This window comes from Quercus lobata, chromosome 4 (assembly GCF_001633185.2).
Source record: "Quercus lobata isolate SW786 chromosome 4, ValleyOak3.0 Primary Assembly, whole genome shotgun sequence".
Taxonomy (NCBI): domain Eukaryota; kingdom Viridiplantae; phylum Streptophyta; class Magnoliopsida; order Fagales; family Fagaceae; genus Quercus; species Quercus lobata.
In genome coordinates, this window is record NC_044907.1 from 69,041,489 (window position 1) to 69,068,425 (window position 26,937).

A 26,937-nucleotide genomic window follows, 5' to 3' on the forward strand; every position below is an offset into this window, starting at 1 on the left:
AACGAGAGAGAGAGAGAGAGAGAGAGAGAGAGAGAGAGAGAGAGAGAGAGAGTTGGAGAGAAATACAACCTTCGCAATCTGCTCAGCACAAACACATTGAAGCTTGCCGATTTGTGGGTTTTTTTTATCTATGGTCTTGTGATGAGCAACAGGTAAGGTAAGAGATTAGGGATTTTCAGCAAGTTTGCCGTTAGGTTTATTTGGGTGATTTGGGGTTTTGTTTGGGTTAGGGACCGTCACGTGAGTGGCACGTGACTACTAAGGGCAGGGAGTAACTAACAGTGGCAAGTCAGGTTACTGTAAACATTATTTTATTATTGATTATCAATGCCGTTTGCCACGTCAGTAATATCCATTTATGATGTAACGGCAGGAACCAAAATGGAACTGTTTTTCAAGAGAGGGACTAAAAACGGTAAAAATAAAACTTACGGACTAAAACGAGAATTGGCTGAAAATGTAGGGACCAAAATGAGCTTTTCACCTTTTTGTTTTTCATAAAAAAAAAATTGAAAAATTAGAAAAATACAAAAACGGTGTGTGTTTGTGTATATTGGTACTTGTGTATCTTAGATGGCCATTGAAACAAAATTTTCTAAACTTTGCATCTCTTGTAGCTTAGATGAGTATCTCAATGCACAACTAAGGAAGTGAGCTTTGTGGCTCGTATTTGTGATGAGTACGATTAAGATTATCTCTTATATCTCACACTCATATCACTCTTTTTGATTGAAATGACTAGAAAATCCTAAGAGAAATGCATAAATAACCATCTCACCACTAAAGTCCACCAATCATGAATAACATTTGTGTGATTAGGCACAGCAAAATTGGGATGTTTTAGCTTACGTAATTGAGTATTTCTTTTCTATCTCTTATATGTCCATGCATGCTATGCTCAAAAAGAAATTATGCAAAGAACAATAAAAGCAAAAAAAATCAAAATGGTTTTAAAAATGATTGCAAGCGTGTTTCTAGGAGATGTAGGAATTATAAGATGTACCTTGAAAGTGATAGTCCTCATCAAGTGGTTATGATTGTGTGTGAGTGTAATTTGATTATCTTTAGTCTCAAATCTTCATAATATAAGACACTTATGCACTCTTGCTATGTTTACACACGCAACATGCAGACTCTTTGCTACTTTTGATACATGTGCAGGTACAATGTGATTTGGTCATCACAAGGAATACATGTGTTAATATATGCATACTAAACTATCTTAACTTGTTTTTGAAATATAAAATTGGTTAGACTTGTTTAGTGTGTGTGTGTGTGTGTGTGTGTGTGTGTGTGTGTGTTTTAAATCTATAAATGCTTTGCATATATGTTAAGAGATGTTTTGAGAGCTTAACATGTTGATTGGATCTTTGTTTGAGTAGCTTGCTTGTTGCATTCATCTCTCGATCCATCAAGATTTATGGGTTTCTCCTCAATAGATTCTCGACAACTTCTTCAATCCATCAAGCCAAATTTTTGAGCTCTCTGTTTGCCCAATAGCTTCTTGACAGATTCTCGATCCATTGAGGTGAGTTTTTCCATTAACAGATCCTTGACAGCACCTTAACAGATTCATTTATGTCGAGATCTAGTGCTTGACAAATCTCAATAGATACCTCAATCTATCAAACTACATGTTATATTTAAAGCTAAGGCACGATTTCATATTCACTTTTCTCATTCTCTCTCGATAGAAAACCCTTCTCTCTCACCCCAAACTTCTATCTCACACTCAAATCTCCTCACCCACTCATTTTTCAGCCTAGATCAAGCTTTAATCACTTGGTAAGCATCTCTAATCTATTCTTTTCATGCATTCATGCATTTTTAGACCTAGGTTTTGGGTTGTTGAAAATTTTTGGGGTTTTTAAGATATTTTGTGAAATTTTTGGGTTGGATTGTGTTGATTTGATCTTATATACTTATGCATTGCATTCTCATTGCATCATAACAATGTTTCATGCATGTTAGATGTGTAATTGATTATTGTTGATTGTGTGCTGGTAGGTTTGGATTGAGTTTCTACCCATGATGCATTTATATTTTTGCACGTCACATGTTCATGCATTTTTTATGCATATGTTTTTTTTTCATTCCTATTTTGGTTGTGATGTGTTCTATCTCTCTCTCTCTCTCTCTCTCTCTCTCTCTCTCTCTCTCTCTCTCTCTCTCTCTCTCTCGGATAGACCACGCCATAGCACCCATAGCGAGTAAATCCACTCTGGCTTGGAATCCTCTTCAAGGTTCTAGGTCTTCTTCCTCTGATCTCGTTCCCCCCCTCCACATTTGGTTCCGTGATGAGAAGGCCTGAAAGGACTTCTTGGAGAACTTCCAGAAACGTGGCATTCATCCGGAACGCCAGGTTATCCTGTTGGACTTTGTTGACACTCCTCTCCCTGCTGTCATTCAGACTCGGGGTTGGGAATCTCTTCTTGAGAGACTTTTGAGGTATCCCATTGTGTTTATACAGGAGTTTTACTCCAATATACATGGCATCAATACCTGTGTACCTCAGTTTGCTACTACATTCAGAGGTACACATATCATAGTTACCTCGGATCTTATATCCGAGGTATTACATATTCTGAGGGTAGCGCATCCTGACTACCCCAACTGTGAGCGTCTTCAGACTGTGTCCAGAGACGAGCTTCTCTCTCATTTTTGTGAGATTCCTTCCACATGGGGTGATAAGCTAAACACCCCATGCTCGGACTTTGCAAAAGGCCCAAGGTTCCTTAACATGGTGATGGCATTTACTCTTACTCCTTTGTCTCATTATAACTCACTGAGCCTCGTGCTTGCTTTCTTTTGTCTCTTCTAAAGGACCTCTCTATAGACTTTCCCTTTCACTTCATCACATCTATTTTGAACGTGTATTTGGATACGGCGACTCGTGATGAGCTCATCTTTCCTTCAACTAGCACGCAGATCCTTCGACACTTTCACATCCCCATTCCTGACTTTCCTTTCTTCACCACCATGGGTGCCATTAGTGCCGGTTCTATTCAGCAGAGCGAGGCCTAATTTCGAACGAAGCAGCCACGTGTGGAGACGAATGATCCTGCGGCTTTTGCTATTCCTCCCTCTTTCTCGGCTCCTTCCACCTTTGCTCCTTCTTCTTCGGCAATTGGTGTGACCATAAAGGCCATCATGGCGCAGCTTCAGTGGATGGAGGTTGACTTTGGTGGTCATCTTGACTATCTCACTAATGAGATGTGTCAGATAAACACCCGAGTTAGTCGTTTCGCCCATCGATAGGCTCGCCTTGGTGGTTTCGCTCATTCTCCATCTTCTTCTCCAGAGGCTTCCACAGATGAGGATGATGATGCTGGTGATGATGAGGATGATGATGCTAGCTCTTCTGGTGATGATGAGATGACGACCTCTTGGTGACTTGCCTTTTGTCATTCGTGACAAAAAGGGGGAGTAGTTTTGGATTGAGAGTAGTCCTGTATTTAGGGGGAGAGTTAGTATAGGATTTTTTGATAAGGAGAGTGTGTATACTTTTTGAGGGATGTAGTGAGGTTTACATGTACTTTTCTTTTCTTTCTTTACATTAGCCTCTTGTATACCGGTCTTGTGACTATTTATTTATGACATACATTGTACTTTACTTTTCTAATATATGATGATGTATGTTTTTCTTGACCTACCTCTACATGTGTTTTTTTTTTTTTTCTCTCTTTATACACATGTTTCTTTATGTATGCAATCTTTATTTCTATTTTACATATAATGCCTTGACGAGTTTTGTTTAAGTGTTTCAAAAAGACAGGTTATGAAAGTCTACTATGCCATGAACTTTCTTCTTGCAAAGTTTTTCAAGAGTTTATGTTAGGGTTAGATTTATTTTGTAATTCAACAAGTGGTTATGAGTTTAGTGATTTAAGACTTCTCTCATGATTCATTTGTTTGTTATGGTTTTGTCATGGATTGCCAAATGGGAAAATTGTTAGGGACATATTGTATGTAGTTGGCTAATCATTTGACAAAATGCACTTTACTTGTAATTGGGTAGATCTAGGACGGGTTTAGTACTTTAAGAAAAACGTGTTCATGTCAAGTATTGAAGCCAAGCAAGTCTTACCAAGAAACAAGTAAATGAAGTGTTATTCATTAAAACTCGACAGAAGTCTTGACAAAATCATTTCTATCAAGAATTACTGTTGAAGCTCGACACAAGCTATATTTGTCGAGAATTACGAAATCAGATATTCCAAATCTGATTACACGTATACTCCTATGTATTTGTGTAGGGTTTCTTTTCTCACAACCCTAGACATATATAAGGATTATTTTAAGGGCCGTCACAAGGTGATGTAAAGATAATTCATGCAGAAATTACTCTAGTTCATTATTCTCTCTATAGAAGCTACTGCGTTTTTACGGCAAGGGTTTTGTGACCAAGGAGCTTCCTAATCTTTATTATTGATGAACTGAAAAACTTTGCAGCCAACATCTTCCTTAATTTGGTGTGTTAGTCACGTACTGTGATCCGTACATTATTGGTTAGTCACGTACTGGGATTCGTGCATTAAACGGAGAGATTGCCGCTACAATACAAGTCCAATTGAGTATTGGGATAAGGCTTCAACTGTAGGTTGGTATTTCGGGATAGGCCAAAGGGTTTGGTAAGATTCCTTATATTTGTAACCGCTTGTGATTGATAATAGTGAATTCTCGGGAATGGTGACCTTAAATTCACCCGGTGAAGTTTTGCCTCGGTGATTTTCCCCATTCATAAACAAATCACCTATGTTAAATTTATTTTCCGCTGCATTTAGTTATTTGGTGATTTGTTTGTGCTACCACAATATTACATGTAATTTGACTAATTAATTAACTTGAGTAATTAATTAATTTGCAAATGGGTCAATTCATTTTAACCCAACACTGCTTGAGGAAAATTTGGAGGTTGAAAAATATGCCATTTGTAGTCATTTTGGCATGTTTATAATGGAATGTGCCACCATTTCTTTTTCTTTTATATTGTTCTTTTCGCAATCTGATAATCCAGACCCATATTTGTCCTTCACGTAAAGAAGATTTTAAAAAGGAAAAAAAAAAATTGGAAACTTAACTAGTCTCAACCATTACTGTTTCCAACTCTTTTTATCCTTACCAAATATATATATATATATATATATATATATATATAATGCTAATATGCCACTTAAATAGGTGCATTCTTAATATATCAACAATAATGTGAAGTTTTGGGCTTTTGGTCTACTCCAACTCTTGGGAAATATTTGGACTTCCCTGTTAAACACAATGCTACACCCCAAGACTTTGGTTTTATCATAGATCGTGTCTAGAGTCGGCTTGCCGGTTGGAAGGCCAATCTCCTTTCCTTTGCTGGTTGGCTAGTTCTTACTCAAGCTATGACTACCACCATCCCTAATTATGTTATGCAATGTGTAGCTCTCCCAGCCAAGATTCTCAACAGTGTTGACAGACTTAGTCAGAAATTTCTATGGGGTTCTTCGGAAATAAAGAAAAAAATTCATCTTATTAGTTGGAAAAGATTGCAAAACCAAAGTAAGATGGTGGTCTGGGCATTCAAGCAGCAAGAGCTAAAAATGTTGCCTTACTTGCTAAGCTGAACTGGCGGCTTCATTTTGAACCTTCTTTGTTATGGGAAAAAGTTCTGACTCAGAAATATAGATCACTTAGGAGGGTGGCTAATCCTTGTATAAAAAGCCGAACTTGCTCTTCTACTTGGTCAGCCATTCGAAAAGGTGAGGGTGTTTTTAAAAAGGGCTCCATATGGAATGTGGGCAGCAACAGTCAATTGTCCCTTTGGTATGACAAGTGGATGGATAAAGGATCCCTTCGGAGTCTAATTGCTGGCCCGCTAAATCGGGGGGAGGAAGGCATGCTCTTAAGGGAGGTAGTCAATCTTACAGGTTGGAATTGGCAGAAAATCTCCTTACCCCTCCCTAGGTAGTTAACTTTGGAAATGAAAGCCACCCTGGTCTCTATGTCCACTTCCAACTCTGATTGTATTTCTTTGGCCTCTTCCCCAAATGGACTTTTTGATCTTAAGGAAGCCTATAAGTTAGCTTCTCTGGAGATAGGTGATGCCACTACTGGAGTTATTGATGGTGTGTGGGTATGGAAAGTTGCTACTATTCCAAAAATTAAATGTTTTCTTTGACAATGCTTCCACCACAGCATTCCTGTCTGTGCTACGCTTGCTGCTAGGGGAATGGACGTCCCATAAATCCGCCCTCTTTGTAATGAAGGCCCTGAGACCATCCTTCATTCCCTTAGAGATTGTCACGAAGCTCAGGTATTTTGGAAGGCTTCCCCCCCCCCCCCCCCCTCTAATGGATGAGAATTTATTCTTCGAGACTAACCTTGTGGATTGGCTCAGGCTGAATAGTTGCAGTTCTAAGGTGTGTTCTTTATCGAGTGTTTCCTGGGGTAGTATCTTCCCTTTTGGTATTTGGTTCCTTTGGCTCCTTAGGAATGAAATGATTTTTCGAAATACCAGGAATCAAAGGTGTTTGAAAGCCGAAGTCCTCTAAAGGGCCATGGAGTATGCATATATTGGTATCAACAGTAAGCAAGTGCATTCTCAAGCCAAGATTTAGGTGAGATGGAACCCCCCCCCCCCCCCCCCTCTTAATTGGTACAAGCTCAACTATAATGGTTCTTCTCTTGGAAATCCGGGACTGGCAAGAGGAGGAGGTCTTATCCAGGATGACAAAGGAGCTATTAGAACTATTAGAACTACCACTAGTGTGGCAGCGGAATTGTGGGCCTTAAGGGACGGTATCAGGCTATGTATTGCTTTAAAAATTCTAGCGGTGGTTATTGAGTTAGATGCTCAGGTAGTGGTAGACCTCTTGAAAAAGAATACTAGCCATTCAAGTGGCATTGGGGCTTTGGTAAGTGACTGTAAGAATGGCCTGAGGGAGATCCCAATGGTCCAAATTCAACATTGCTACCGGGAAGCAAACAAATGTGCTAATTCCCTTGCTAGGAGGGGTGCTCTTTTGCCCCAAGATTTTGTTATTTTTTTAGAACCCCAGCAGAGGTACTGTTTTTGCTTAGTTTGGATGTATCCGAGTTGTAGTCTAATCGTGTTGTTTCTGCTTAATTTTTAATAAAGCTTCCTTTCTACCAAAAAAAAAAAACCAATAATGTGAAGTGGCATAGGCAGTCTGGTATGGAAGAAATGGTGCACTAGAATTGATTGCCTATAGGCTACAGGTATAGTGCATCTCCCATTTAGTACTAGACCTGGTTGAATTTGTGTTATTCTCAGTCATTGCTTGCACTAGAACATATCTGGAAGGTGAGAAACCAAGGATTTCAACATACAACAGGTAGCAACCAGACTTAACAACAACAAAATTCTTATTTTAGCAACAAAAAAATTTTAAATTTCAAAATATATATATATATATATATTTTTTTTTTTTACAGAAATTCACAGAATTGAATGTTTTGACACACTAAACAGACTTTCTCAACAGTATTTACATTGCTAATTTCAAAATTCTTCCTCCAGCTTTCTATATAGCCAAATACAGAATACCTATAAAATTGCAACAAATTCACCAAACCTGCTATCAAAGTTTCTGCTTGTTGTGACCTACAACTCATGTTTTAGCTTGGATTCGGGGCCTCGTGGTGCCCCCCATTCTGCTTTGCTAATTGGGCGTCTGATACACAAAAGTATGTGGGGCACTTACTTTAATTTTTTATTTTTATTTTAAAAGGAATACACTGTAGCTTTACAGCAGTAAAACTCAACTTTGAACTGTACACCAACCCACCGCCAAAATAAGATCACAAGGTGCTCAAAATGCTATCTTTTGTCTCCTTCCAAATGTACTTCAGCAAGCTCTGGTTTGAAGGACTCTTCCGCTGCTTCACCACGTTTGTCAGGGCTTCCCAGCTTCTCATCTTTCCTTTCCAAGTCTTCAAGACTAACTTTTTCTATTTGTCCTTCAGTGTCCACTTGATTATCAATTGAAGCTGTCTGAAGCACGCGTTCATTGGAATTCAATGAATCATTACCACAGCCAGAGTTTATGACCTCAGGCATACCTGGTTTCCTTTCAACTTCTGGGGAACAACTGGATTCATCTTCAGAAGAGCCACCCTCTGCTATACTTTCTCTCTCTGTCACTACCGATTTATCAGATCGAGATCTTGACACTTTCCGGGAAATTGCATGCTTTATGTCACGAGCAGATTTCCCAGCACCATGTTTTAGAAAATTCTTCACCTTATCTTTCATATTTACTTTGCTTGGGCTTTCTGGATTACTCCCGTCAGAACTTACATTCCCTCCTTTAGGATTCTCATCAGAGGTAGGTCCACAAAGGTTGTTATCCACAACAATCTTCACACCAGTCTCATTGACTGCCCTAATATTAGCATGTAGGGAAGGAATGGGCTCCACAAAGCTGCCTAATTGATCCCCTGTTCTGGGACTCCGGTGAAATACTGAGCCAATCTTCCTTAGGCCTCTCCGAACTGATTTCATTCGATGCTTATCATCACAATTTTCATCAGTGCTGCTGGAGTCATTGTTAAGGGACCCAGATGCCACTGCATTAGAGTTGTTCACAGAACCATTAGGCTCACTGCGAATTTCAGTATCAATACGCCTATTCTTTCCTTTTCTAGGCTCCCATGTCTGTGCAACATCACTTCCTGGGTGATGGACCCATATCCCCGTCTCTTTTTGCCCTTCAATATCAATGGGCTCAAAAGTATCAGCCATTCTAGGAAACTTATCTGATGTTACAGTTGAGAATGAATCTTCAATAGGAGTCTCACTCCCAAAGGAGTTTCTTTTATCTTCAATGTCCAATGTTTCCTTATCACAGGGCTGATCATCTACCTGTAGAAATTATGTGAATATATTCATATAAAGCTAAGCATCCATAGAAGGAATGAATTTTGATTCACAAAGCAACTGAAACCTCATTTTCCCCCAAATTTTTCTTCAGGAGAACATAATAAACAAGGAGAAAGAAAATGTAATGGGTACCTTTTGACTGTCCTTTTTTCTGTCTTCAAGTACAGTTATTGCAAGATGCAACCTCCCTATTTTAATATTCTGAAGAGTTAACCACAAATCGTGTCTCTGGCCATCCCTAAGATCACTGATGTTCACAGAACAGTCCCTGTAAATAGTAGAAGGATCAGTAAAACCTATAAAGAATACAGCTTTGGCAGAGCAAATTGACAGGAAAACAGGGAACATAATTTATAGAAAAATATGGACTATTAAGTAAGACCCAACAATATAACAGAAAGCGAAAAAGAAAAAGAATCAGTAGATAAGAAAATGTAAAACATCATATACATACAAATACCAAAACAGATCAAATCCAGATTCCAGACCCTATAGCCAAATCTGAACTTTATATACACAAAATACATTTTATGCAGGCTACACAAATGTTATCTAATCTATTTTTCAATCAATTGATCAGGTTAATTTTAGAATATATGCCCAGAAGAAACTCTAATGAGTTTGGAAGACAGTACAGGAAAAGCCATGTTTTTAAAATCCAATAGTTCAGGTGTATAACATAGAGATCATAGCCATCAGAACCAGATCAAAAATTGATCAGAACATGATATTTATATATATATACATATCTATTATTTTTTTGATATGGAATGGATGTAAAATATATTCGAAAGAATAGGTTAGATGTTGTGTTTATAATTATAAAACGCTTTTAAATGATACATGTTCTACAGTGTAGATGATAGAACTGAACATGTTAACAACGGTTATGAGCATCAGTGGCCCCAAAAGATGCTTGGTTTAAAAAGCAAGCATTATGATCAAAAGGAAATACAAATGCAAATGTGATCACACATGCAAAAAAGAGAAGAGAGGTGAAGAAGACGAAAGGACATCGAGACACTAAAAAGTACTCATAAATATTATATCAAACAAGTGGAAAATGATATACAAAATAAGACAGTTACCTATAAAATGAAAAGGAAAACATAAAAGACATTCATTGAGTGTTTGCAAAAATTAAAAAAGATCCTCGCACATTCCACTCATATACATCACAAAAGTTCAGTAACATACCCGAGGGTGTCATCGACAAAACGGTCCTTGTCACAAACTTCAATAACAAGCACATTAGGCGACTCCCATGTAACAATTGGGATCTTAAATTCCTCTTGCCATTTCGGAGTCAGAGTTTTTCTTTGTATCTGAGTCCTGAATCTGTAACCTCCCAATTGACCTTTAATATATGGATCAGCCAATCCTGAAAAATAAATCCATTATTAGACTCAAATTTATAATATTGCCAATATCTTAAGAAACAAAGAGAAATATAATTATGAAGTAACATATAACAAAAAATGAACTAACCATTTAGATCTGACGGTTTCATGTCGGATGCTTCAATAACTTCTACTTTAGCATGGGCAATGGGTTCCTTCCCATCCATTGAGAACCAAGTTCCTGGAATTTCAAATCAATGCATAGTTGATACTTTAGTGAAAAAAATTCGGCACATATATTCAAAAAAACAGAGAAGGAGATGGCATTACAAAACTTTGGAAATACTAAATAAGTTCACCAATATTTTTTAGAAGAAAAAAAAAAGGTACAATCCATTGGAAGTTAGGACTTAGGTACTTTACAATGTAAACACCTGCTATGGGTTCTAGAGGAGCTTGTAATAGAGATCAAAACCTTCCACACCCCACACTGGATTTACAGATTGTACCCTTTGGGTTAGTTAATACATGACAAACAGAAGCCAGCAACAATTTTCCCTTGATAAATTACCACTTGCCTCAAAAACTTATGCTGTTAAGGGTGAATATAATCACTTAACCACTATTCTAATACTCGCTCATGTGTGGGCCCAAACTTACCCCTCAATAAGTGGAGTCCAACAAGTGGAAGTTTTAACATTTAAATGGGATGTAGGGTGGAGACAGGGTTTGAACTCTTAATTACCTCCTTTGATATCATGATAAATTGCCACTTATCACAAAAGCTGACACTGTTATGAAATTATGAATTTAATCACTCTCGTCTAAAATGATAAAATACCATTATTCCAATATCATCTATTTTGTCCTTCCAAAAGGGAAGATGATGCATATCAAGAAGCTTCCACAACAATAATACACCCTGCCAAAAGCTTTTAAGCAACTTATTCATCTTCATTCCACACAAAGTACAGACAACTTACTGCAATCAATACCAAGCAGAAGATTAACTCCAGGTCCTATTTCTAGACAGCCACATTTCCCAGAACAGCCAGCATTTTTCTAGTGGCACACCAGTACATCTAAATTCTAAACTCACAAAAGTGTCACCTGATTATCTGCAAGTGTCATACTGCCAGAAAAAATGTTCAACAACTTTCCTTCATCATGGTTTGGGTAACCAAAAAACCAAACACCTTCTATGGTAAAAAACGATATATTTTCTGGCCTATTTTGAACCACTCAAAAATCTTAACAAATTAGATAGAATACAGATGTATGGATTCTTTGGAAGTTCATGAAATGTTAAATGTTGCATTCAAAAAATTTCAGTTGATGGCTATCAGGCTATATTTACTGGCAATGGAATGCTGAAATTACATTACAAAAGGAGTAAGGGAAAGCAATTCTGGAATATAACCCTCAAAATGCACAGAAAATATTCTCAAAAGAGTGATGAACAACGAGGTTACTGATTCTGAAGTTCTCCAAACAACATTATAATTACACATGTGGAGATATATTCTTTGATGGCATTCTTTCTATTAATCACAAAGCAATGAAACATATACAAAATTATGTGTGAAGCCTAACTGAAATATATTTCTGAAGTAAACTACCTGGCTCTGGTGAAGCAAACTTCTCCATGTCAAGAACCAGCATATTGGGCTGCAAAGATTGCCAAAATTTAGATCTATAGTAATTTCTCATAAAAAAAATAAAAATAAAAATAAAAAAAGAGAAAAGAAGAAGAAAAGAAGTTCCTATAAATGAGAATATTAACTAAATTCTGAAAAGTTAACATTGATCTTCAGCAATATGCTTCACTCAGCTAAGCACAAAGTCATAACAAGGTGTGCAACAATAGCAAAACAATAAAAAATAATTGGCAAAATAATGGAGAATCAAAGCCAAAAAGTTATACCTCAACAAGTGTCTGCTCAAAAGCAACGGATAGAAGTTTATCCTGGTCAAGAAAGGTACAAATAATCAGATACAGAACGAGCACAAGCACGTGTGTGAGAAAGAGAGATGCAAAATGGGAAGTCAAGCACTTATTATTTAAAATTTGATATAAACTTACTAGCCATCCAGCAATGCCTGGAACTTCCGTGACATCTAGCCCATGATTAAAGAGAGGCTTGATGGTCATTTGAAAATATGGAGGCTCAGCAAAGCACACCCGCAAGCGGCTGATGAAAGGCCACCCACGAATGAATTTCACCCCAATCAAGACCTACAAGAGAAAGAAGAGCATGTACAATACAATGAGAGCAGAAGAACATTTCATTTGGTTGCCAATGAGTACAGATCAACAATTCCACATATTCATTAAGGTGAAGTTAAATAACAAAATCTAAACGATGTCTTCTTTCAAGTTCCTAGGATGATTCTAAAGAATCTAAACCGTTGACAATTTTCACATCCCCATCACTATTGATGAACAACCCTCTCCTTCCTCCACATGCATTACATACATATATAATTGCACTCAAATGGATGTCCAAAACTTTCCTGACTAGAAAATAAAGTTTATTCAAAATAAATATTGGTGATAAAGTAGTGAAACTTGATTTTCAGTAAACAGTCCATTGCTAAATCAGTATTCTATCAACATAGAACAGCCTACTCAGCTATGCAATAAAATTATTAGCCACCCCGCTTTTCTCTCACCAAATATCAATAGGATATGGTATGAGGGAAGCTGATAAATCTATTTAATGTATTAAAATTCAATGGAGATTGTTAGAAAAGATACCGTGGGATAGAATTTACAAGATAACAAAAACTACAACTGAAGTTATAAAGAATGCAATACCATACATTACAAACAATTAAAGTATACATGTTAAGCTTAAGCATAGTTCTAAGAGACTAAGACACACCCCCCAAAGACAAGGAATACATGCCAAAATTTTATTACAAGTAAACTGAAAAGTAATTTCCATCAATGGTTGCACACACAAAACTCTATCAGCAACATGTATTATCCTACTCAGTGCTTCCAAACAGTCACAGATACCAATCAAAACTCAGAAGTTACAACCATTTATCTATTGCATCTCTACGAAATAAGAAGAATACTTTGCATCTAAAGCTAATTATCAGTAGTCCTTAATAGCAAGTCACTATCAAATATAAACAATTTCCCTTGCATGAAAGAGTGAAGAGAACAATTTTATATGTGTGTGGGTGTGCGTACATATATTAGATTATGTTTGTAATTAATAAAGTTTCCATTTTATTTATGTTGATTAGCTAAAGGTTTTTGCTTTTGACTTCAGTCCCCCAAGACCAACTTCCTCGCTTTGCCCCTACTTGAGTTCATCTATGTAAATTTTATATCATTATACATGCCTACCTATAGTCATGCCTACAAACAAACACATATCATACATACACTATACATATCCATGTTTATGAATGCAAGTATGTTTTGCATAATTAGAACTAAGATACTGTATACTACCTGAATGCACTCAATTTGATCGACTAAAAATCAGTGAATATGTAAATCTTAAAATTATAGTCTAAACCACTTCAACAAGATAAATTTAAGTCAGTCCATACCTTCCCTTCAACATGCATGCCTGTCAAATGCAACTTTGCCACCATTCCAAATCCCAATCTTTTCCTTAGCTTCACAGCAAGTATTGCACTCATATCTTCGGCTGTGAGAAAATTCATCCCCAACTCAAGAACCTGCAATCATTACACTATAGAATCTCAGCTTAGCTGAAACCTTTAGTTACAGCCACAAAGATCACATAAGAAGACCAGAGTCCAATATAATAGAGTAAGTGCATACCAAGTGATCATCGTCAGAAGAGTTATGAAGAATCCTCATTTCTGTGAACATAGGTGGGTTTCTTCCCAAATACAAGTGTTGAACCACAGCTTTCTTCTGCAAACATATTAAATGCATTGATCACATTAATAAATAATAACCAAAAGTGTATCTAAACATTTTTTTTATAGGTCAGTGTATCTGAACATAATCACAAGAGAAAAAGTTACAAATGGTTTCCTACACATACATGAAAGAGAGAGTCTAGGGGCACAACAAAATATTTAAACATTTTCACAACACCCTGATGGGTTGTGATGGATTGAAACCTCATTTTTTTGTGAAAATGTTGTGAGATTTTGTTGTGGCCATAGAAGAACTCTACATGAAATTGAAAAGAACTACCTATTAAGAGATTAGATCAATTATAGTAAAATAAGAATTCTCTGCAAACTACTCAAAGAAGCTCATTTCTTTACTAAAAAGTTACACATGTATGTAATAGATTTTGGTGTTGAACTCACAAACTCAGCCTCCACTCATTTTTATGGGAGGGAGAAGGGGGTGCTATTTAAGCTAGATTGGCCAAACTAATCAAACGAACTTCAATGCTAGAAACAATTGATAATAGTATGCTTCAAAATCTAAAGTTAATCCACAGTCCCATCATTAGCACAATAGAATGGTATTTGTGCCAAGATATGCACATGCTCATACTTTCATACATCACATGATTTTAATATTGAAACAATGAGTTGCTGCAACTTGAAGGAAATTCAAAATATAATTTCAGTAGCTCAGAATATTTAGACACCAAAAGAGAATACGGCACTAAATTCTAAAGAACTCTTGACAGATCTAGGTCACACCAACCACCATATTCCTAAATGGTGACCATTAAAAATTTTCTGGAAAAAAAAAAAAAAAAACAAAACAAAACAAACAAAAAAAACAAAAAACAAACTTTGTATTAACCCAAAAAGATACAATCATGCAAAACCAGAGTATTGGATATATAATATTTGGAAGATGATACATACAGCAGTCCATGGTTTGTACTTTTCCAAGAACCAAGGTATGATGGGCAAGAGAATCTTTTGTGATGCAATCTGTTCCATACATATTGGCCATATCCTCTCAACTGCATGGTTCAACCACCGCACTGTTTCAGAATCAGAAAGCACCTGAAGTAAAAAAGAGAAAGTAATAAGCATTATGGATTAGTCAGAAACCTATATCAATACCACAATTGACTCTCAAACACACATATAACAAGAACATCCCAACAAAAAATAAAACAAACATATAGTATATCGATCTGCCAAGAGTTCATTTTTAAAATTTCCATCTAAGAATATTAATCAAGGAGGGTCTTATTTCAGTTTCAGATCAATTTTATATTTTAATTTGTTTTGCTGTTTCACTATAATTTTTGGGAACCAAGATTATAATCAATTCTTAAGGTTAAAAATTTAGGTTCTCCATTATTACATTTATCATCAACCCAGTCAGAGAGTACACAAGAACAACCTTTAAAGCAAATAATCACAATTGGAAAATGGGGGAAAAAAAAAAGAGGGACAGAAATAATATTACCCTTCTCTGATTAGCTTGTTTTCTTTCTTCAAACTGTAATTTCCTTTGCAATCTCATAACATACCTCTCATGAACCTTTCAAGAAGACAAGCAAAATGCATATTTAGTAACAAGTAAAAGCAATACAAAAATTATTTAAATTTTATTTTAAAGAAAAAAGTAAACCCATCACAGAAAATCAACTTTACAGCCTAGTCTTAACATTAAAATCACACAAACCACAACAAAGAGCATCACACACACACTAATATAATAACAAGAAATTCTGGGTGTGATTATAATTTTCCTTTTGTAAAAGGGTCAGCTTCTTTTCTTTAATTTCCTTTGATTCTTTAAACCTTTAATGAAAAAAAATATATATAGACAGAAAAATAAAAACACTAGTAAATGATACCAAAAAAGAAAAAGAAAAAGCGAAGAATCAAATAAAGTAACAGCAATTCAAAATAAAAAGACCAAACCCAACACAGAAAAGCAACTTTTGACTTACTCTAAACATTAAAATCACACAACCCACTACAAATAAACATCACAGATACCCAATATCATAAAAACAAAATTCTGGGTGAGATTCTGATTTCCCTTTTGTAAAGTGACAACTTCTTTTCTTCACTTTGCTTCTCTAAACCTTTACTGGAAAAACTGGCACATGAACAGAAAAAACAAAAAATAAATACACAAAAATCTAAGAGAGAAAGAATTACCAGAAAGAGATATATGAGGGAGACAAAGTACGCAACCGGGTGGCACCAATTGAAATAAGAAAAGAACCATAGGGATAGCAGCACAATCCCAACATGATGCATCAAAGTCACCTCCGTTATATCCATCTTCTCTTTTACTCTAATCCCAATTCAAAACAGCTTCTTCCTCCTTTGTTTTTGTCCTTTCTTTTGCTGATATAGTATTCACAAACACCTTTGTTTTGATTCAATTCTGTACATCATAACCTCAAACACACCTTCTTCTACCAGCAGATCATAAAACCCACAAAGCCAAAATCAACAAAAACTGGGCCAATTCACTGTTGCAACTTACAACCCAATGCTAGTAATCAAAAACCCAGATGAGAAAAGGTTGCGTTACTAAGAATACGGGGCGTGTGTTAGAGAGAGATGTAGCTAAACAGGGCAAAAATGTAGAATTGAATGAATGAATGAATAAAGTGGAGCAAATTTGGACAGTTGTATAAAAGATGTGATTATTGCTAAAAGGGCAGTTATTTGTTTGGGAAAAAGCAAACCGCCGAGATTGAAGAGAAGAGAAACGACTCAACAGCAAGTACGGCAGAGAGAGAGAGAGAGAGAGAGAGGAACATCAACAACATTGATGTCCTTTAACCATGGAGCTGATTCGTTTTGAAGTTCTCGCTCGTTCGACTGACTGTTGCGTGCCACCTGTTATTTATGTGTCCCAAACGTGTTTAGTTTACATCTCGGGATGATAATTACTAATTGGTCATTCTCAAAAAAAAAAATAATAATAATTATATCTAATACTTTCGCAATAGATATTATTGAAAGGATATTATTAGTTGTTATTGGTAGAAAAAAAAAAAAAAAAAAAAAAAAAAAAAAAAAAAAGATATTTCAATTATAGATTTAAATTAGTACTAGTAATAATTTTTTTTTTTTTTTTGAGAAAAAGGTAAGAGAAACTTTTATTAAAAGAGAAAAACTCTTGACCAAATTACATCGCAAAATCACCCTGGAATACAGCATCCAGGTCCTCGGGTAGTTCTTCCACCCAAACATCCACATCTGCAGATAAAACTGCTCTACGGGCAAGGGAATGGGCTAACTTATTACCATCCCTCTTCACATGATGAAAACTACAAAGCTCCAAACACAAACCCAGTCGGCGAGTCTCCTCTGCCACATGACCAAACATAGTAAGGCAGCTGCCCTGTCCGCTCAAAGCCTGAATAACACGCAAGCAGTCTCCCTCAACAATGACCTTGAAGATGCTCAGTTCAGCTGCCAAAATGACCGCCCGCCTGGCTGCCAATGCTTCCGCGAGCTCCACCGATTGGGGCAGTTTTATCTTCTCACTCAAGGCTGCGATAACATTGCCACCTGAGTCCCGAATCACCACACCTAACCCAGCTAGACCCACATGCTCAAACAGGGCCGCGTCAAAGTTAGCCTTGTAAACAGGTTCCGGCGGTGGCGTCCACTTGACTGGGGGATGAATGATACTCTGTTTCATTGCTCTGTTCTGCACATCAAAAAACTCTTCCACCAGGTTGCACGCACGTCGACCCACATCCAGCAATGGTCACGTTGGCTGACGCTCCCTCAAGCAGTTTCGTCGCTTCCATAGGCTCCACGCAATAGTTGCAAACCATGCAACGTTGAAGCTTGAATTCATCTTCAGCACGCTTGCAAAGAGGTCCAAGAATGATCTGTGGTGTTGCTCGTACAGAACCACAAAGCATCTTTCTGACCGCCACACTGCTTGGGCTTGCTCACAGAACCACAGGCTATGAAGAGTAGATTCCTGAGCTTCTTCACAGAGAGGGCAGAGAGCATCTCCCACTACATGTCGTCGGCACAGATTCATCTTCGTTGGAAGCGAATCCTTTACTGCTCTCCACATGAAATGACGAACACGATTTGGTGCACGGATACGCCAAATTCCTTTCCACACCTCTTTAGCTCCCTCTGAAGATGACGAACTAGCTTTGGATTGCAGAGCGGCATTTGATAACATGTGATACGCACTCTTAACAGAGTAAACACCACTTGGAGTTAGGGGCCAGGTAAGTTTGTCTTCACCCGTGTCTTCACTAACATAAATCCTTTTGATCTCATTAGCTTCCCAAGGATAAAACACTCTATCAATGAGATCCATATTCCACTGTCTGGGATGATGCAGTAACAAGTCACTAACCTTATTAAGGTTGACATCCGGTCTAGGAGACATGACCAGCCCATGGGTATGTTCAGACAGCCACCTGTGGTTCCAGATATCGATCAAATGACCATTCCCTACTCGCCATACCGCCCCATGTTGGATGACTTCTCGTGCTAGCAAGATACTTTTCCAAGCGTAGGAACATTTTGGATGAATAGGAGCATCCAATATGTTACCATTAGGAAAATATTTAGCACTAAAAACTCGGAACAACAAAGTGTCTCTTTGGTGGAAGATACGCCAAACTTGCTTAGCCAACATAGCATTATTAAATCTTTGAATATCCCGGAAACCCAAACCTCCCACAGACTTAGAGTCGCACAAAGTGCTCCAATTGATCCAATGTATCTTCCTATTTTCACCTTGGCCCCACCAAAACTTCCGTATCATAGCCTCAATATCCTTACATAATCCCATTGGTAGCTTGAAAACACTCATAGAGTAAGTGGGTATAGATTGAACAACGGCCTTAATCATTATCTCCTTCCCGGCCTGTGAGAGCAACTTCTCCTTCCAACCTTGCATCTTGGCCCAAATCCGTTCCTTGATTTGTGTAAAACAAGCCTTCTTATTCCTGCCAATAAAAGAGGGCAAACCCAAATATTTCTCGTAGTGGTGGATTGCAGGAACACCAAGGGAATTTTTTATTACTTCCTGTACATGCACGTCGGTATTTTTACTAAAGAACAGAGTAGTTTTGTCTGTGTTCACCATTTGACCCGAGGCTTCCTCATAGCATGACAATAACTCCTTAATTTTCTCACACTCCTCCAAGGATGATCTACAAAACAATAGACAGTCATCTGCAAAAAATAAATGGGTTAGTTTTGGCCCATTTCTGCAAATAGAAAAGCCTTGTATTTCACCATCCACCGCTGCCTTCTGAAAAATAGCATTGAGGCCTTCCGCACAGAACAGAAAGAGATATGGTGAGAGAGGGTCCCCTTGCCTTAAACCCCTTGACAGGGTTATCAAGCCTTTTGGTTCCCCATTCACCAAAATCGAATAAGTTACCGAGGTGATGCACTCCATAATCAAACTCACCCAAGACTCCTGAAAACCCAACTTCAGCAATACTTTCTCAAGGAAAGACCACTCCACTCTATCGTAGGCTTTGCTCATGTCTAACTTTAGGGCCATAAAACCTGTCTTCCCTGTACAGTTATTTTTCATATGATGCAGAGACTCGAAGGCAATGAGAACATTATCAGTGATAAGCCGATCAGCTATAAAGGCACTCTGTGTATCAGAAATAATAGAGTTAAGCAAAGGTTTCAGGCGATTTGCAATCACCTTGCTTACAATCTTATACAGCACATTACACAGACTAATCGGTCTAAATTCAGTCACTTTTTCTGGATTTTTAACTTTGGGAATTAAAGTTATAAAAGTGTGGTTTATAGATTTCAAAACAGATCCAGAATTTAAACAAGATAATACAGCCTAAGTAGTATCCATACCGACATCTGACCAGTAGGTTTGATAGAACAATGGGGGCATCCCATCTGGCCCTGGAGCTTTTAAGGGTGCCATATCTTTTATCGCCCTTTCCACCTCATCTGCGGAGTATGGTTTTGCCAAATCTGCATTCATGGAATCAGTCACCACCTTCTGAACCCCATCCACTACTCTGTCCATATTTTGAGGATTTGTCATCTAAAAGTTGTTATAAAAATATGAAATAATTATATTTTATCCACCTGTGATTTCTCTCTAATTTGACTTACCTATTCATGGTTTCATTTTACCCACTTGTAATTCCCTCCGTTACTACTCTGTTACCCACCTCCAGTGCAGCCGTTACTCTAATACATAAACTCATAAAAAACAGAATCTAAAACAGATTAAATACTCCTCACTCTCAAAACACACTCTCATCCATCGTGCTCACCAAACTAAGATCACAATGCAATGAGCCTGTGATAATGGACTGAGAACTACCTAGGCTTTGGGTAAATCCTATCATTTTTCATCAATTTATTTTTGAGGACATTTTGAAATGTACTAAGTCTGGTACTATTTGAGGAACTTTGAAATTAAATGTTTAAAATTTAATGTTACGAAGAAGATTAATTGCACAAACATCAGTTGTTCTAAACGTTTAAACATATAAATTTTTCAATACACAGATTGGTTTTTTTATTCATAACTTCATTTTAAGCTATGTATATAGTGTATACTACTCCACCTAAGTACTAAAATTTCATTTCGTTAAATTTATTGCAAAATTGATAATGATAAATAATTTTAGCCACTGAAAAAATGTACTAGTACCGTCACGGTCGATCAGGTACACATGTTGTTTTAGATAAATTAATGAAATATGAGGTAAGTTTAAATGGTGGGTGAAGGCACTGAGGGGTGACCGATTATATTTATGGATCTATAGAGACCCACACTTCTTCATGGCTCTCAAGGTCCACAGTTTAATGTCGCCTGTTGCAGAAGATAAAATAGAAGAGAGAAAGTTTGGTAGCACTCACTGTCTTTGCCATTTCTTTGGTCACTATCTCCAAAATCCGCAAGCAAAAACCCAATTTCAAAAAAAGAATTTTAAAACCCTAGGTTTCAAAAATTAAAAGGATCTACCTACAATAGCTGAATAGATGAACACTGTGTCTTCTTCTTCCTTGGTTTGCTTGCACAATCAAAACCCAGGTGGTTCTCAATCCATTATCTCAAGCACATTGTATTGTGATCTTAGTTTGGTGAGCACGTTAGATGAGAGTGTGTTTTGGGAGTGAGGAGTGTTTGATTTGTTTTAGGTTATGTTTTTGATGAGTTTATGTGTTAGAGTAACGGCTGCACTGGAGGTGGATAACAGAGTAGTAACGGAGGGAATCACGGGTGGATAAAGTGTCAAAAATAAAACCATAGATAGGTAAGTCAAATTAGAGACAAACCATGGGTGGGTAAAGTGTCAAAAATGAAACCACAGATAGATAAGTCAAATTAAAGGCAAACCACAAGTGGGTAAAGTGGAATTATCCCTAAAAATATTGTGAACATAGTAATTTTATAAAATAAAAAAAAAATTAAAAAAATTAAAAAAAATTAAAAAAAAAAATCACATCTTTGATTAGGGTTGTCCATGGGTTGGCCTTGGTAAAAGGAGAGACCCGTTGCTGACTGCCAATCACCACGAGTCAAGTCGGATCGGACTTCGGCAAATGACAATTGGATTTGGTCAAAACCAATGAAGGAACAGTGTTGGGCGGTGATCTATAGATTTTCATCGGATCTGAGCAAAGGAAAGCAAAACGTTGTCAGATCTGAGAGGAGGCCAAAGCCAAACATTGTCAAATATGAGCAGAGATGAGCCAAACGTTGCTAGATCTGAGCAGAGAAGAGCTAGATCATCGCCTGATCTAGGTTGAATGACCTTTCTTTCAAGTGTTTGTCCATTGAGTCAAGTGACTCAAGTTTTGGAAGAGGAAATCCGCCATTCGACCCATTGGAATCTGTTGAAAGCCTGAAACCTTCCATCATTCGCTAGAGTCATTCGGATTGTGCAATGAATGGATCAAATTTGGTCAGATGGGTTAGGTGACTAGGTTGCTTGGACAACCTTTTTTTTTTTTTTCCAAAAATACAAAAAAACAAATTTTTTTTTCTTAAATTTTATTAACTATATATATATATATATATATATATATGTAAAGACGCGATTTGCAACAAACCTTAACAGTGTTGGGTTCGCACGTAAAAAGGCCCAAACAATATCATTTGTAGAGCGTGGGTTTGAAAGGCTAGGTCTCAGTCACCAGACGGTGGGTTTTTCGTAGTGTTCATACATGGTTAAGTCGTCTTCGCCCCTGGAGTCTTTCTCTTGGAGGCAGGCTGGGAGGCTCTGGTTTTTGGCCATTTTCCTAGCTTCTTCTACGAATTACTTACTTTTCCTTTTATACTAGCCTGCGTTTTTTTATCCTTCGTCCACGTGTAGGGCCGACATTCCAAAAACTGATACTTGTTCCATCAACCCATACCCGGAGTGGTTGAAAAAGCTGGAGAGTACGGCTCTGTCAGGTGCAGAACATTGAATGGAAGTAAGGGCAGCTTTCCCCGGTCGTTACACTTTCCAGCATACCCTTTTCTATTGGTACAGATATTTTAGATTTTTTCCCAAGTTGTTTCTATACCATTTTTGCCCTTTCTTCCGAGGAAACTTTGGACAGGCCGAGGACTGAATCATCCTCGACTGTATCCCAATGCTATTTTGTACTTGCATTACCGTGTCTGGGCCATAACCTTCCTCGGCTTGGGCCTTTGGGCTCCAACGAATAAATGAAGCTGGCCCAAAAATTGTTAGGCCCCACAATAGCCTCTCAAAACCCTGCTGTCCGACCTCTTGGTTGGAGAGGAGGGTTTTGGTAATACCAAGCCTTTATTATGGCTCATTTAACTCAGCCTTTTATTAATGTTGGCGGTTCTCCATCTGCCCAGGAAATGTACCGGTTTACGAGACACCCTTTTGAATTTGCTCCTGACGCGTTCTCGCAGTTTGATTATCCGAAATGCGTCTTTAATGACTTCTATTTACGAGACTACATAAATTCGATGGTTTGTTTGATGATGTGGGGAAGTGAAACGGGTACATCCTCGTTTACAGATTCTCTTGGAAATCTGGATAAATTAAATACCTTCCGTTTTGCCCTTCATATAAGAAGAAAAGTAGGAGGCTATTGCTTTTGTACAGAGGCCCTTTTTATCCTTCTGAGATCTGAAATCCTTAGCCTCCTCTAGAGTTTACTTTACCCACTAGTTATACATTAAATCGTGATAACCTTCCTCGGCTTGGGCCTTTGGGCTCCAACGAATAAATGAAGCTGGCCCAAAAATTGTTAGGCCCCACAATAGCCTCTCAAAACCCTGCTGTCCGACCTCTTGGTTGGAGAGGAGGGTTTTGGTAATACCAAGCCTTTATTATGGCTCATTTAACTCAGCCTTTTATTAATGTTGGCGGTTCTCCATCTGCCCAGGAAATGTACCGGTTTACGAGACACCCTTTTGAATTTGCTCCTGACGCGTTCTCGCAGTTTGATTATCCGAAATGCGTCTTTAATGACTTCTATTTATGAGACTACATAAATTCGATGGTTTGTTTGATGATGTGGGGAAGTGAAACGGGTACATCCTCGTTTACAGATTCTCTTGGAAATCTGGATAAATTAAATACCTTCCGTTTTGCCCTTCATATAAGAAGAAAAGTAGGAGGCTATTGCTTTTGTACAGAGGCCCTTTTTATCCTTCTGAGATTTGAAATCCTTAGCCTCCTCTAGAGTTTACTTTACCCGCTAGTTATACATTAAATCGTGATAACCTTCCTCGGCTTGGGCCTTTGGGCTCCAACGAATAAATGAAGCTGGCCCAAAAATTGTTAGGCCCCACAATAGCCTCTCAAAACCCTGCTGTCCGACCTCTTGGTTGGAGAGGAGGGTTTTGGTAATACCAAGCCTTTATTATGGCTCATTTAACTCAGCCTTTTATTAATGTTGGCGGTTCTCCATCTGCCCAGGAAATGTACCGGTCTACGAGACACCCTTTTGAATTTGCTCCTGACGCGTTCTCGCAGTTTGATTATCCGAAATGCGTCTTTAATGACTTCTATTTACGAGACTACATAAATTCGATGGTTTGTTTGATGATGTGGGGAAGTGAAACGGGTACATCCTCGTTTACAGATTCTCTTGGAAATCTGGATAAATTAAATACCTTCTGTTTTGCCCTTCATATAAGAAGAAAAGTAGGAGGCTATTGCTTTTGTACAGAGGCCCTTTTTATCCTTCTGAGATCTGAAATCCTTAGCCTCCTCTAGAGTTTACTTTACCCGCTAGTTATACATTAAATCGTGATACGTTCACCATAATAATAAGTAATGAAGGAACCATACCCCTCCCAAAAACACCATGTTCTAATAAAACTCGAAATGGCTCGGTCAGGACAGGGATGGCGGAGACTCAAGATCTGTCTCACCTTCCTTTCAGCCAAAATCCGAAGCAGGGGCTCGTCACGTCAAACTTTCGGCGTGACTGAGCCGAGGACACCCATTATCAGTACCAGCCGCTCTCTTATGAGCATAGCTAACATGACACCAGTGTGTTAGGAGTCAGGACTGATGCAGGGACTAAGTGCCCCCGCTTCTTCCTCTCTTCGTTCACTGGTACCTCCTTTTGCCTCTCTTTCTTCTTCTTTCCATCGCCAGATCCATCCTGGTGCTTTTCTTTCTTCCTCTTCTTCTCCTCCTTCTCTCTTTTCATCTCCTCCCTCTTCTTCTCCTCCTTCTTTCTCTTCATCTCCTCTATCTTCTTCTGAAAAAATTCCTCCTCTCAATATGGGCGCTACTGGGGCAGAGTTCGGAAGGACTTTGAAGACGAGAGAAAAGGATATCGGACTGTTTACTTGTTATATTGTTGTTATTTTTCTTTTATTATTTTTGTAATCCACCTTCTGTATAGGCTTGTTTAAGCCCTTATTTGTACGTTGTAATACCTCTTTTTATTAATAAAAATTGTTATTGCTTTACTTCATATGTTCTATCTCTTTATTTCCGAAATGATTACGCCGTGAATAGATATACAATCTTGTAAATTCTTTTTATTTTTACACTTTGACTGATGTCTAAGACCGAATTCCTAGTCCATAAAAAGGTCTTATTTTGTGTTTATAGAAACTATCCGACTTAATAATACTGAATCGAACAAGTGATACTTAGGGCTGAAACCCCTATTAGGAATAAAAAGAAAGGACATTATGATGAGCTTATTGAGTCGACCTGGCACAACACCGCCGACCTTAGAGCACAAGACTTAGGGCCAAAATCCCTTATCAAGGAAAAATGCGTTGTTATGGACTTTACGAGTGCTGTTCGACACAATAATGTAGACTTGAACTAATGACACTTAGGGTCAGAAACTTTTGCTAAGGAAAAGTTATTATCATGAATTTAATCAAAGTTTCTTGGCACAACACTGCCGACCTATGAAAATAACACTTACCCCAAAATAGCCGAGATGACAACTAAATGCTATGTGCAGTGCAGGAGGTAATCATACGAAGACATATAACCCGGAAATGAACAGCCCCTCGAGGTTACTGAGTAATAGGGTGTTTTATCATCCTCCTAACAACTTTAATAGCTTTAACCTTTCATGGTATTTGAGCCGAGGATGAGCAACTTAGAATCTTTATTAAGTAGCTGACCTTACCACAGGTTTGAGCTCATCTAAGTAGTTGGTTTCCCCATAGATTTGAGTCCGAGGACCATACAATACCTCGGTTCTGTCCAAAATTCAGTTTTCTCATCCAAGTAGTTGATTTCCCCATAGGTTTGAGTCCGAGGACCATACAATACTTCGGTTCTGTCCAAAATTCAGTTTTCTCATCTAAGTAGTTGGTTTCCCCATAGGTTTAAGTCCGAGGACCATACAATACCTTGGTTCTGTCCAAAACTCAGTTTTCTCATCTAAGTAGTTGGTTTCCCCATAGGTTTGAGTCTGAGGACCATACAATACCTTGGTTCTGTCCAAAACTCAGTTTTCTCCTCTAAGTAGTTGGTTTCCCCATAGGTTTGAGTCCGAGGACCATACAATACCTTAGTTCTGTCCAAAACTCAGTTTTCTCATCTAAGTAGTTGGTTTCCCCATAGGTTTGAGTCTGAGGACCATACAATACCTTGGTTCTGTCCAAAACTCAGTTTTCTCGCGTGGGACCTTGGCTTTAGGAGAATTAGCTCCTCGGCCAAGCCCCTAGAACCATCCATGCGGTTCACGCTACCAAGCGTAGCCCCTAGTCAGGAATCATAGCCCCTAGCGGAACTTAACACTAGAACTCTATAACCGTCTGTTAGAAATGACAAAGGAACTCTCTCGACTTACCGCCTATGCCAACACACAAGCCTTTCCCACAGACGGCGCCAATTGTAAGGACGCGATTTGCAACGAACCTTAACAGTGTTGGGTTCACACGTAAAAAGATCCAAACAATATCATTTGTAAAGCGTGGGTTTGAAAGGCTAGGCCTCAGTCACCAGACGGTGGGTTTTTCGTAGTGTTCATACATAGTTAAGTCGTCTTCGCCTCTGGAGTCTTTCTCCTGGAGTCGGGTTGGGAGACTCTGGTTTTTGGCCATTTTTCCCAGCTTCTTCTACGAATTACTTACTTTTTCTTTTATACTAGCCTGCGTTTTTTTATCCTTCGTCCACGTGTAGGGCCGACATTCCAAAAACTGATAATTGTCTCATCAGCCCATACCCAGAGTAGTTGGGAGTGGTTGAAAAAGCTGGAGAGTATGGCTCTGTCAGGTGTAGAACATTGAATGGCAGTAAGGGCAGCTTTCCCTGGTCGTTACACTTTCTAGCATACCCTTTTCTATTGGCACAGATATTTTAGATTTTTTCCCAAGTTGTTTCTATACCA

General features: G+C 38.1%; 1 protein-coding gene across 1 annotated transcript; it reads right to left on the minus strand.

Annotated features, from left to right (window-relative positions):
* Positions 1–7,440: 7,440 nt before the first annotated feature.
* On the minus strand, positions 7,441–16,992 carry LOC115984374 (C2 domain-containing protein At1g53590). The gene is made up of 12 exons (XM_031107405.1): positions 16,312–16,992; positions 15,608–15,682; positions 15,052–15,195; positions 14,033–14,128; positions 13,795–13,926; positions 12,308–12,460; positions 12,149–12,190; positions 11,844–11,892; positions 10,373–10,465; positions 10,082–10,265; positions 9,017–9,152; positions 7,441–8,866 (listed from the first exon to the last, which is right to left on the minus strand). Exons 1-12 carry the CDS (start codon positions 16,435–16,437, stop codon positions 7,823–7,825), a joined length of 2,274 nt encoding a protein of 757 aa, XP_030963265.1. The 5' UTR covers positions 16,438–16,992; the 3' UTR covers positions 7,441–7,822.
* Between the last annotated feature and the right edge of the window lie 9,945 nt (positions 16,993–26,937).